At 36.2% G+C, this 13,760-nt stretch overlaps 1 protein-coding gene across 1 annotated transcript in view; it reads right to left on the minus strand.

The window, feature by feature from the left end:
* Tnni3k (TNNI3 interacting kinase) overlaps nucleotides 1–13,760 on the minus strand; it is a 199,814-nt gene that overhangs the window by 170,837 nt on the left and 15,217 nt on the right. Inside the window, 1 exon segment of the mRNA XM_023561266.2 lies at nucleotides 6,960–7,048. Coding sequence (XP_023417034.2) covers nucleotides 6,960–7,048 — 89 coding nt within the window.

Below are 13,760 nucleotides of genomic sequence, written 5' to 3' on the forward strand. Positions count from 1 at the left end.
TGAACTATATTCAGTAAGTGATTATGATCCTTGGTTCTGGAATGAACCCTGAGTATTGCTTTAATAGTTACTAAAACAACCAAATCAATGTCAGACAAAGGTAAAATTGTAAAGCAAATGAAAGGTACCTCTTTCTTCTTTCTACTCATTGATACACACAACCTTCCCCTTAAGTTATCTCTATAAATCTAATTGAATCTAAGATTTCCTAATGCCAAGGGTGGTGACCTGTGTTTTTGAATATGTATATGAATCACTTGGTAAGTATGTTAAATTGCTAAGTCTTTGGTAAGTCAGAGTAGGAGCTGAGGATCTGTTTTCTACAGAGTACACTGCTGATCCTATTGTGCTGTCAATGGATCATACTTCACTTAGCAAAGCAGCAGAGTATGAACAAATGACTCAGATTTTAAATATAAAGATCTTTCCTTGAGTCTCAGGAAGTGATCACAAAGGTATACTAAGAATCCAATGAGGGATTGATCATCTTTAGCAGGTACCTTGCCTAGGATCCATGTACAAAACAGCATGCCAATTAAGGAAGAGGGCCTACTTAGCTTCTTTCTTGGGTAGAAATATTCCTAGCCGGACAACCGAACTGGCACATGCTCGTGACTACAGGTGCCATCTGAAGATCTCAAACTTTCCTTCCAACATCAGTTTATCATGAAAATAGAAGAATAGTAGAAAACAAGAACAGTAATTACATTAGCAATTAAGCACATACGTTTCAGTACTTTGAAACACAAAATGTAGTTAAAACATGATTCTGAAATAAACTAACCCAGCTGAACATGGATGAACCTTGGAAACATTACACAAGTAAAAGAAATCTCTCACAAAATGCAATGTCTGGAATCTGTACAGCTGCAGACATGGCAAGCAAATTAATAGTCATTTAGGTCAGAGCTGTAAGGATGGTAGGGCTGACTACTAACAGATATGCAGTTTCTAAATGACAAAATTCTTCTAAAATTAGATTATAATACTAAAGCCATTGAATTCCACTTGAAAGGAATGAATACTGTGGTAAGTTTTCTGGCAATGACGCTGTTAAAAATGTAATGCAGAAATAATTATTAGAGCTAAGGAACAGCCCACAGGAATGGGATCCACACTAGGGAGCACGGGAATAGCTTACTGCCCTTGGTTTTTGACTCAGTTTGGATCTAAACACATAGAATGTTTTCCTTAGATCCTCCATGCCCAAGGCTTAACTTTCTTCAAGCTGTGTTGAGAGGTTGTTGTTTCAATTGGGAGGACAGTGTGAGAGGGGCTTCTGATAACAGGCAGCATGTGAGCCCCGGTTCTACGGATTATTAGGTCTGCCGTCTCAGACAAGTTACTTATTTTCTCTGTTTTTCAGTTTTTGTTATCTGAGAAATATAAGAAAATCTTGAATGAGGCCAATTAACATGTTCAGGACAACATCATCCCTTCAGGTGTTAATGGTTACTGAGTTTTGCTATTCTGATTTCAAATGAAGTTAACATTGCAGGTCCACAAGATTGGTGACAGACCTGGCATGCCTTTGTCATGAAATTCATGAGCACCTCAACTCTAGAAGAATAAGAGAGAAACTACATTTTATAATCCTACGCATTCACTTCTTTGAGTCTCTGGGGGAAAAAAACTGAAGCCATTTAAAAGAAAGAATGTAGAGTTAGAAGCTTTCTGGTAAACAAAACTCTCCACTGAAACATTTAGATGATTTAGTTAAGAATGAACTGGAACAACATCAATAGCACTTCCTTGAAATCAGAAATAAATTTCAAAATAACTAGGAAGCATTTCTGAAGTAGTACTTAGATGAATGTTTAAAATCTGAAAATTGGAGAAGGTAGAATGGAGTAAATTTACCTATGAAAATAATACTCTCACAAGGTGAATACGAAACTATGCCTTTCTGTGAAAAATGAAATACCTTACGACCTCTGCGCACTGTATATTGTGTTATCTGGCTCCTACAAACTTTTTGTTTGCTGCTGTGAAATAGTTGTCTACAGATACAGATAATTGATTTATCTCCTGGTAACTGCAGAAACTATTGCATAAAACATCAGCTGACAACTTTTTGCAGAGTTTCATGATAAAATATAAAGTATCATACACTCTTCGTATATATGTGTGTGTGTGTGTGTGTGTGTGTGTGTGTGTGTGTGTGTGCATGTACGTTTGTGCGTATATTGTCTGTACTCATGCATTTATTTATTTATTTATTTATTTGGTACCAGGAATCAAACTCGTGACCTTGCCCTTGCCATCCAAGAGTGTACCGCTGAGCTATGTCCTGGTCTCTGAGGTCAGGTATGTAGTTTATCTCCATAGATTCCAGCACTATACATAAGTATCAATTAGAGTGATATTTGAATCAGTTAATGTTTAAATTGTATATGAGCAATGCCTGAAGTTACAGTGTAACCTATCAACCTTTTTGGTTTCCTAAATTTTTCTGTGTGTAAGTCTTGTGAGTGTAAGGCTTGTTTCAGTAATAAGATACAAGAGCCACTTGACAGGGCACCAACTATTTTTTTATTTACAAAACTATAGAGTGAAAGTGTGATGGACGGGGTTGAATTTCATCTCACCACTTGCTTATTGTCTGAATGCCCCACGTTACTCATTTAAGCCTTACGTTAGTCATTCATTTTCCTTATTTTCCTCACTGATCCCTGAGTTTACCAGTAACTATGTCACAGGAGAAAAAGTATCGCCCAATTTGAGCACCTTTTTTTTTTTATTTTCCATGTCAGACAGAGCATGACGCATGCCTACCCCAAGACCCAACGTGGAGAAGAGGGTTTAATGTATGTTCCTTGATTGATAAATGAATCTCAGCCCTTTGATAAAGCAGTATATGCACATTTACTACAGATGGATAAATCAGAAGTATTAAAGCCTCAGACAACCATGGTTTTCCTCCTTCCCAAAGCATAGTAAATTCCAATTTGAGTCTCAAAATTGTAGTCAGCACGTCTAGGAATCTGCAGCACATGTTCTGTTCTATTATTGAAGGAGACAGCTGCCTAGTCAATGTAAATTTTATGATAAAACTGTTTAATAGAATTCACAATTATGGGAGGACAAACACTCCAGACGCTAATGGAAGGTCTGAGTTTGATATGTAGAGACAAAGAAGCCTGTCAGGCTTACAGTCCTCTATTGTTGCTCAGAGAAAAGTGGGCAATAAAAGAGAGGGACTAATAATGAAAGGGAACTCCCACATGCCAACTGCCAATGTCCCTTCCAGCCAGGACAGGAAAAGCAGGCAGGAGAAGCAGCACCTGAATTTTTGGTTCAGGTAGGAAGGAAATGCTGTCTGTGTATTTTACCCTACCATACTCTGCCTCCCTGCACCTTTTGTTAGAATCCTTCCACTCTGGAAACTATCTTAATTGTTGTTATACTACAATATCCTAATTTTGCTTTTACTCCTTTGCCTAATCCATCCTTGTCTCTTTAGATATCTATTCAGCAAAACCACGAAGCCCTGTGGATATTTCAGAGCCCAGTTCTTGGGCAGTCCACTGTAATCAAGGTGCAACTTTTCAACTACTGCTATGGCATCAAATGCTGTCTCTCTAGATATAATTTCCCAGAACTTACATTAAGTCCAAACTTCTATACAGTATACTTCACAGAGCAGTCCTAGATCCACAGGAGATACCTGATAGCACGAATATGTACTGTTCCTGTGTATAACACTCATAGGTGAAATAAATCAGACTCACATGTGTGAGCATTGTGGTATGTCCATCGTGTAAGGAGCTGAAAGAGTAAATAAGATCCAACATGTTCAATAGATAGTGTGAAATGAGAAGAAACTGTTCAAAGAAAAGAAAAACTGGGATGGGGGAAAGCAGAAACAAGGAAGGAAAAAGGAAAACTAAATTATATACATATATAACTTAGTTTTATATGTGTGTGTATATATATATATATACATATATATACACACACATATATGTGTATATGAATAAACATAAGTTAATACAGTAATACTACTAATTGCTATTGTTTGATCGAAAATCTATTTTTCATGCCTATGTTTTGTAATATGAACAACTGCTTTGAAGATAACTATATGCAACGTACTAACCATTGTTAACTTTCCTACAATCTTGTTTTGAAATTTTGTACCATCACTTTATTGTTTTTTTCCTTTGAAATTAAAATAAAAGATGTTGGAAAGATACCAGAGCGTTTGAAGAATAACTCTATTAGCATGTATGTTCTATGAGGTTCTGGAAAAAGCTTGCAGAGCTACAAAGATGTTTCTTGTTTAAGCTCTTCATTGAATAAATAAAGCACTGGTACAATAAAACATTAAAAATACCTATGATCAAGTTTAATTTATAAATTAAGCACAGGAAATTAATAAGAAAAATGAGAAACTAGAAAAATAACAATATATTTTGATAAAATTTATTTAGAATTTATAAATTGGAGGCCAGGGTTTTAGCTGTGTTATGAGCACCTTCCTGGCAAGTGCAAGGTTGTGAGTTCAATACCAAAAAAAAAAAAAAAATAGAATTTATAAATTAATTATATATAAGGATTTCCATTTAATATTTTCAGACTACAGTTGACAGTGGGCAGCTTAAATTTCAGGAAGAGAAAGCACTGATCAGAGGAGACTACTGCCTGATTAATAACCATTTATTTCCACAGGAAAAATTGGATGTCATCAGAAAATCTACATGTCCAGAGCTGATTTTTCCTCTATGCGGACTCAATTAATATATTGAATATATATCATAATTAATGGTTTTGAAAGCAAGTTTTAAATTTTGAACATGATGACATAGAGAGTTGCTTTGGATACTGTTTCATTCATTACCTGGTCAGTACCTTAGTTATATACCATGTATCCAAAGCTTAATGCTTCTCAACCTGTTTTATACAGTGTTAGAGATTCACCAAGTCTCATAAATCAGCGGGTCAAGTTGTCCTTAGACTGCTAGAATCAGAACAATACTTCATTCTGTACTATGGTTTGTAAAGCAAGAAAACAGAGCTATCTGAAGAGGAGATAATGAGAACTTCTTAACCACCTGGCATTTGACCCCACTGTTAATCCTATCATTTACAAATGTAATCAGCTCAGCATTATACAAAGACAAGGATTTGACTTTGAAAAAAGTCTTCAGTGCCCCCCCCCCCGCATTAAATGGTAAAGGGTGTTTCAGGAACTTAGTGTTTAGGTGGCCAACTCTTTCACTCAGATTTCTTAATGTTTACTACTCCATTTAATTTATTGCTGCCCTCAACTGTTTCTTTTTTGTGGGAAAACTGTTGTATTTAAGTAAGACTAATGGGGTTTTCCCTTTTCTCCTGAGTAATACTTATATTCACAATGAATTGCATCAAGAAGATTTATTTTCTGAGAAATAAAAGTGATATAGTAAAAACTAAAAATATCATGAAGGAAACAGTTTTGCTTTCAATATGATATTTTAATATTTATTGACTGCAAGAGCCCTTTGAAATGACACTCTTAAGAGAAATATGTCACATTTTATAGATTTTGTTTATGGTTTTAGAAGAAGCTATTTTGTCACAGTTGGTGGCGATTTGTGTTAGTGAAAAAGGCAAAGTTTAATTTACAATATGACAACTTGCAAAAAAAAAAAAAGCCTGTAATAATGAAGATGTAAGATGTCTTGTTTATTACATTACTGAGCTATACATTGTTACCACTATTGATAAAGTGTGAAAATGATAAAATCTTGAGTAGAAGAGTAGGATCCCGATGTAGCTCTTTTTCTCAATGGCTCTTGAAAGTCAGTTATGTTACAAGAGCTTTGATTTTATATTTATCACAGCTTTGACAATAAAAGCTATTTTATTAGGATTTTTAAGATTAACCAATAATTTTCTAGTAGTATGTGTAAAATTAACCCCTTGATAATTATAGTTAAAAGAGTTTACAGAGACCTTCCCATGACCTTTGAAACACTTTCTGATCTGGTTTTCAATCGCCCACCTGACTTCTCTACCACTCTGACTCTAGCTCTGTATTACACTAACTAGCTCAGTCATATGCCTCGATGCATTGAGCGTTTTCATGCCTCAGAGCCTTTGACTGTGCTATTAAACTTAAAATAATCTCCTCTCCTTTTGTATGGCTAGCATTTTAATTTCATTATGGTCTTTGCTCTAATATCACCTTCTTTCAGAGACCTTCAGTCTCAGCTTACTTAACATAGTAGCTACTTCTCATTTCTCTGTTTTTCATTTAATGAAAATTTTTAAAAATCATGGTAAAGAGCTTTATAGCGCTATTTGCTATATAACATTATGTAACATTTTCTTTTATTGGCTGTCTTGTTCTTCACAACGAAAGTCCACAGAACTAGAGATGTGGCCCAGTGTGCTGACCCCTCCCACTATCGGAGCATCTGGGACATAACTGGTGTTCAGTAAACATTTTCATGAGGGATGAGTAAGAGATCTTTCATTTAGCCTTTACCCTGTATGAAGCAGTTTTCAGAGTGCTTTATACAGACTGCTCAAATTCCTTATTAGAATAAGTCTACAGCTAGTTTCTAAGGCTCCAACCCAGAGCCTCAAGATGCTAGCAAGTGTTCTACAACTGGCACAATCCCCTCCCACTAATACTGTTTCCCAAATGAAGAAGACAGAAAGTTAGTCTGGCAAATTTTGAAAACTGAGCTGCTTGATTCCAAAACCTATGCTTTAATTACTGCTACAAAGCCTCCTATCTGGCCATTTTTATAGAAATTGATGTTTGACTACATTTTTATAATATGAACAGAACTATCCAAAGCACACTGATATAGCTAAATTTATTGCCAAAAAATTACTTTGTTCAGCGGCTACAAAAGTAAACCAACACATCAAATCTGAAAAATCAGCATTTAAAAAGTTCCTCTGGGTTGAGAGGAACCCAGAGCTAGGTAACCTTTGTTTTCATGAGTGATAAGAGCATGACTTACCTCCAGGTGACCAGCCATGACAGCAATGTGGAGGGCAGTGAGGCCAGTGTACCACTGTGAAGCAGAGAAGTGATCAATTCTGTGCTGTCCTATCAGGAAACACATTTTCAGCGGTGCTTTTCCACTAACAGTAGGTTGCAAAACCATGCAGCAGGATATATTGATTCCTGACTGTCAGCTAGTTTAGGTGCTCGGGGAAAACCTAAGTGTGACTTCTGGCAAAAAGAGCACGTTAGACAGTGGAGAGGACCTCGCAGATGGGTGAGTTGCAGAACCAAATGATGTAGCTGTGCAGAGCCCATCAGTCCTCTACCACTTGACCTTGAAAAGTACAAGGAATTTCTAACTTCGCAGAGATTCTGGCCAACTGAAGTCAATCTTACATGTAGATCAATCTAATAAATGTTTGCTCCAGCAACTAAAATTGACTAGAAAAGAGGTTAATTTATTGTTTTAAATATTAAGATGAAATGCTCCTTTTGAGAAGAGAGTATAAGCCAAGTATTGGGTAAACTGTAGCTCACCTGTCTATCCATGGTAGTTCAGGAAGGTCAGTCTTTTCATAATCTCATGGTATCTAAACATAATGCATCAAGTGTTTTTCTTAATTTGACTAATTTTAATAGGTCAGAACACTCACACTCAAGAGGTTTATGTGAGGGTAATGTATTTAAGGAAACCCCTAGATTAGAACAAAATGTTTAGCCTTCTCCGTGAAATAAGAATTCAACTGAAATCTCTTTAACGCATAGTTCATCGATCCACCAAATGCCAAAATTTAAAATATCCAGAGGAGATTCTGTCACATTTATGAGTTACATAGATTATTATTATTTGGTCTTTTGGAGTTGAGTCATTTGCCATGTATAATGAGTTACATAAGCATTATTTAAAAATATAACAGTCGATTTCCTAATGTTGCCAAAGATAAAGAGCTAGACAAGTTGTTAAATTAAAAAAAAAAAACTTAGTAAAGAGCTTTGAACAAAAAAGTTAAATTTTCACTTCACCTACCTACCCTACCACAAAAGTTGAGTAGATATTGTATTTTCAGCTTTACTCATTGGCTCTCTTGGCTTAAAACTTGTATTCTCTCCATCTTTTAAAACACACTTTTCCCCCTACTGATGACAAGTTAATATTATATTTATCTTTGCCTTTATTTTCTAAGATTTCAAAATGTTATAGATGATCACATCTCCGTAGTAATCTTTAGTCGGGTAAACTCAAGTCTCACTTTAGTCAGGTGTATACCCAGTCTCACTCAGCTGAGTTCAGCACAACCGTTATATGTTGAACCTTGCTTTTTATTTATTTTTTATCTTTTTATCGGTACCAGGAATCGAACTCACAATTGCCTGCTTGCAAGGCAGGTGCTTATGCGCTGAGCTAAATCCCCAGCCCCGAACTTTTGCTTTTCTTATACCACTCTTTATTAAGTCAGCCTTATTTCTTTCCTTCCTTTCTTACATTTTTCCTTCCTTACTTTTTCACATTTCCTTCCTTCCTTCCTTCCTTCCTTCCTTCCTTCCTTCCATTCTTCCTTCCTTCCATCCTTCCTTTTTTCCTTCCTTTCTTGTCTTCAGTTAGCAATAAATATCACCATGACTGCTTCACCCACCCAAAGTTTTATGTCTCACCATCTCCCAAAACTACCTTTTCAGATTCATATCATAAGCTCCTATTTATCAAATCCAAAGTCTTTCCTTACAATCACCATACTCCTCTCTAGAGTTGAGTCATCTCTTTCTTTTTGAAATTCATATGTCTTCACTTTCCTAAACCCATATATTTCTGATTTCCCTTTTGTACTCTCTTTTCTGCTTTCTTGTCTGTCTCTTAAAAGTGTATGCTTAGGAATTGAGTCCGAAGCCAGGCTCAACAGAGTCGTCAGTTGAAACTTCAAAACAATATAGTAATTTGATTTCATCATCTAGTTTCTCTTTGTTTTTCTCCTTTCTACAATTTGACTCCTTTTCCTTCATTAGTTAGCCATGGAAACAATCAAAGGACTAAAACAGAATGCCATCAGTATCAGAGATTAAGCAATGCCAATTTATTCAGCTAGCAATAGTCTTCTAGGGATGAATTCCTTCTTTGGAGAAAACAGATTACAGGACTTAACTCTGACTTCACCAGTAACGTTTAATTTTGAGTTCTGTGGAATACACACAGGCGTACTGACTGAGATAGATACCTTGCTAAATATGTTTCCCGCTGATACAGTGGTTAATCCAGTCAACCTTATTGACCTGTAAACCATCTAAGAAATTAGGGAAGCACATTTCTGTGTGTGTCTGGAGGGCCAGGCTGACCTGACCTTGAGGATGATCCCTGATCCCTTGCCCATTCCTTTCTGATGTCTTTCTTTCTCTCATCTTCTGGCAGTCAGAAGTTGAACCACTTTCCTCTACCATGTCCCACTACTGTGACACTTCTGCTTCCGACTCAATTAACCATGGGCTGAACCTCTACAAAAAGAGTGAATCCTTGTTCCTTTATGTCATGAATGTCAGGCAGGGAAATCTAACTAATACAGATGTGCAGGAATTTAAATACAGAAAATATTAAATGTCTTTTTAACCATTAAGTGAATTTTTTCCTAATAGGTGCTGGAAACTAAATAACAAGTGTTCTACAACTGAACTCTCAACTCTATCCCTAATCTCTTTTGCTATTGGTGTTGTTTTCAGTTTGAAACAGGCTGTCAATTAGCTTCTTGTGCTAGTCTCAAATTTGCAATCATCTTGTTTCAGCCTTCTGAGTAATGTATTATAAGCATGTGCCATCTATATTTGAGCAAATTGAGTGTTGAACAGCACAATATTAGAAGCGACAAATTGTAGAAATGGTCACAACATACAAATGTCACAAGTGGTCTATATTTTTAACATACAAAACACTCATCTAAATCAGTAGAAAGATATTCTTTCACTAAATAAGTATTTGTTAATCAATAGTCTACCTGTGACAATCAATGTTAGGACAAATTAAAATAAATTATACGTAAAAGAGGAAAAGTATGAAACATCTATTGTCCAGGTAAATGCTAATTAACACACATTCATTCTTTCAACGTGTCTCTATCTTTTATCCTACTTAGTCAACCTTTGTAGATTCAAGAAAAAGTACAAATGCTTTAGTTAAAAGTTAGAGTTATTGTTACATACTTTGGCTGAATTTCTCAATTGTGACCTTGGATTGGTATCGATTTCACATTACTGAATACTATCAACACAGAGCTATTACTTTACCAAATGGTGCTAAAAGACAGTAATAACAAAACAACCATTACAACTTATAAAATGTTGTTATGGCTCAAGTCTCACTCAGAAAGTTTTGTCTGTATCATCGTATGTAGTATTCATCAATAACCTATCAGTAAAAAGTGTTATTGTTCCTATTTTACAGACGGTGAAATTGGCTTCCAAGAATTTAAGTATGTCTCATACCTTACATAATTTGTGTTGTTCCTAGAGACACCCAGGCCTACTAGATTCCAAAACCATGTTTCTCTTCTAACTCCTTACAGAAATTTCACTGATTCTTTAATAGTCTCAAGAACGAACTCCAGATAATGTACATTTCTATATTTAAACAAGTCCCCAAACATTTCTACTTTATAAGAATATCTTGTTTTAATGGGAAAAAAATTAAAGTCAACAATATAGTCCATACCTACTGAAAAAGTCTTTTATGTAAAATACAGACATTATTAGTTGAATGATGAACATTATAAAGTTTCTATGTATTCTTGTAATTTATGATAATGGATGAATACCTAATGACACTTTAAAAAAAAAAGGTGAGCCCTTAAGACTTTCACAGGTAATATTTTTCTGGGAAAACTGGAAGGTTTTCCTCTATGCACTCTCCAGCTATCTTTACAGAATTATTATTTGGAAAGATGCATAAAAACACTCTAAAGTGTAGGATACAGAAGCCTTCTGTAACACATTCATCTATAAAATATTCATACTTTTTAAACAGAAGAACAACCGTGTATATAAGAATAAGGCTTATATAAAAAAGTAGTCTATATCCTTCTAGAAATAGCATTTATGGTAAAATAGACTGAAATGAATTGAAGTAGATAAAATTGTGTAGTGTGGATTACTTAGCTTCCTCACTGATGGGACAAATATCTGACACTGCAATGTAAAGGCAGAGAGGTTTATTTGTTTCACCGTTTCAAAAGTTTTATCCCATGACTTGCTGGCTCCAGGGCACAAGTGGCATGGTAGAAGGGGTTGGCAGAAGAAGGCTGCTCAATCCATGGCAGACAGGAAGCAGAGAAAGAAGTGGCAAGGGACAGTTAGGTATCCTCCCCTTTCATGTACCCCATGAACCACCTCCTCAAACAGGCTGATCTCCTCAGAGCACATTCAGATGTGACCGCAACAGTAGATGAATCCATGAATGAATATAGCACCCTGTGACCCCATCACCTTCCAAACACCTCACTTTTGAACACATAAGACTTTGGAGGAAACTTAGAGCTGAATCATATCATAGTCAAAACAATTTCAAACTTGTACTTACCATAAAGCTTTAACCTATGTCTAAGAGCCTGCCTCTTGTTAGCTCTGTGATGCTGTGAATAAAGCCACAGGATAGAGCCTCCATGTCAGACATCTCCGATTCCTAAGTACCATTTTAGACATTAACACAAAACAAAACCAAACAAACAAACAAAAAAACACTGTGTCAATTGTGTTTAACAGAATAAAAAATAAAGCAGGTCTTTACACTGTCTAAACATTCATTCTGTCTGGACTAGGCAAACAGAGTATGTTCTGGTGATTTCACATCATGGCAAGCACCATTTCCACTCTTCCCATTAAGACATGACTTGTATGTCCCTTCTTGAATCCCAGTGGAATATCATCAATAAAATATAGCCAAGTGGACTGTTTCTTCCAAGGCTGGGTCACAAAAACCACAGAGCTACCTTTTAGTTTGTTGAAAAACTTCCTCTTGAGACCTGAGCCGCCATGCTAGAAGCCCAGGATAAGGAAGCAGAGGATAGTGAAGAGGGTGTCTGTCATGTAAAGACTTTCCAATCGATTGGCAGAGCTAGACCCAGACTAAACTATCATCTCAATCTGGGCAGCACCAAGTGAGGCCTCCTGCAAGACTCCAACCCCTCACTGATGGAATTACCCGCATCATTCTGTGTTCTACTGCTCTAGCACTATGGAGGAGGGAAAAAAACAAAACACTTCACTATAACCTGTGTGACTTTTTGAATATAATATCTATAAAAACAATAAAAATATTGCATAGACATATTTGAAATAGTGTGTCATAACTCCTTACATATAACCAGAATATCTCAAAGTAGAAAATGTTGCAAATAAAGGAAAGACGTAACACTATAGTAATCTGGAATATTATCATATAATAATATTATGTATTTGTGACTTTCATATATACATACAAGTATACCTATTCATATGACTAGTTACAGTACAGTAAAGGCACAGTAAAGCAAGCCAAGCTGATGGCCACTTCCTACAATTGTTTCTTGACCTCTTGTTGGTTTGTATCTCTAAAACGAAAGTAAAAGGTTCAATATCATGGGAATTCTGTGAAGATGAATTTAAATATAGCTGCAATTTATGTTTTAAAATATTTTATGTATTTTTTATTTTAAAGGGACTAAAATAATAATAAAATGAAACAAAACAGTGATAAGGCAGTAGGAAATCTACAATAGTTACCATATTGCACAGTGCTGTCCTCCAAATACTTGCTCAGACTACCTATTTTTAGGCTGTCTCACAAGCAGGGCTTAGGATTCTTTCAGGTTCTCCTTGGTTTGCGCTTCAGCTGGTTCACAGGTAGGAACATAGCTACCTTCCTTGTTCTCTCTGGCCCATGCTCAAGGCTGGCATACAGGCAGGGGCTCAGGGGCCTTCTTGGTTCTCCCCGGTCCATGCTCTGACTTAGTGCTGCAATTTATTAAGCCCAGTAGTTGACACATAACTTTTATGATCAGTTATTGTGTATACAATGTATTACATTCTATCTAAAGTTAAGTAATCCCATTTTCCATTTTTTTTTTTTTTTTTATGAAACACTGAGCATTGCTGTAGGTGTGGAAGCCATAGAGGTATGACACTGACATCCCTGGCTAGCTGACCTCAGCAATTTCAAGAGCCACTGAGCATGACAGCCATAATCACTCTTTTAGTAAGAGTTGCAGCCTGTCAGTGATCAAGTCAGGTCAGAAAAGACCTGAGTAGCACTCCTCTACAAAGCAAGTTTGCTCTGGAGCTCCCAACAGAGAGATTTTATCAAGTGTCCAGTGGGGTCTGACAGCCTCTCTTGATCAATCATCCTCTTCCTGTCTTTCAAAGGTGTCACTTTCAAATAATTCCCTTGTGTTTTTAAATTGTCTTCAGAGTCTGTTAGTGAATTGAAATGGCATTCCATATCATAAAATGTGTTTCTACTTTTAAATTGAGCCAAACTGGAGTTTGCACCTACTTTTACTGATTTTAAACACTGTGCTTTTTTTTTTCCTTTATAATTTTGTAAAGAAAAGAAGTTTATTTAACTTGGACATAATGGTCCAAGGACATAATGCCAGAGTCAGCCTAGCTCATAGAAGATAGCATCACAACGCAGGGAAAGATTGCACTGTGGGTGAGGAAGCCAGAGTACAATCTAGAGGAGGAACCAGTAATAACTCCCCACTAGGCACCACCTGTAAAGGTGCTACCACCTCTTAACCTTTCAACAAGGGACCAAGGTTTCAACATCTTGGATGTTCAAACTACACCCAGTCATGGCAGG

The sequence above is a fragment of the Cavia porcellus genome, unplaced genomic scaffold, assembly GCF_034190915.1.
Source record: "Cavia porcellus strain 051 isolate PalLab524CR breed Dunkin Hartley unplaced genomic scaffold, mCavPor4.1 scaffold_1, whole genome shotgun sequence".
Taxonomy (NCBI): Eukaryota; Metazoa; Chordata; class Mammalia; order Rodentia; family Caviidae; genus Cavia; species Cavia porcellus.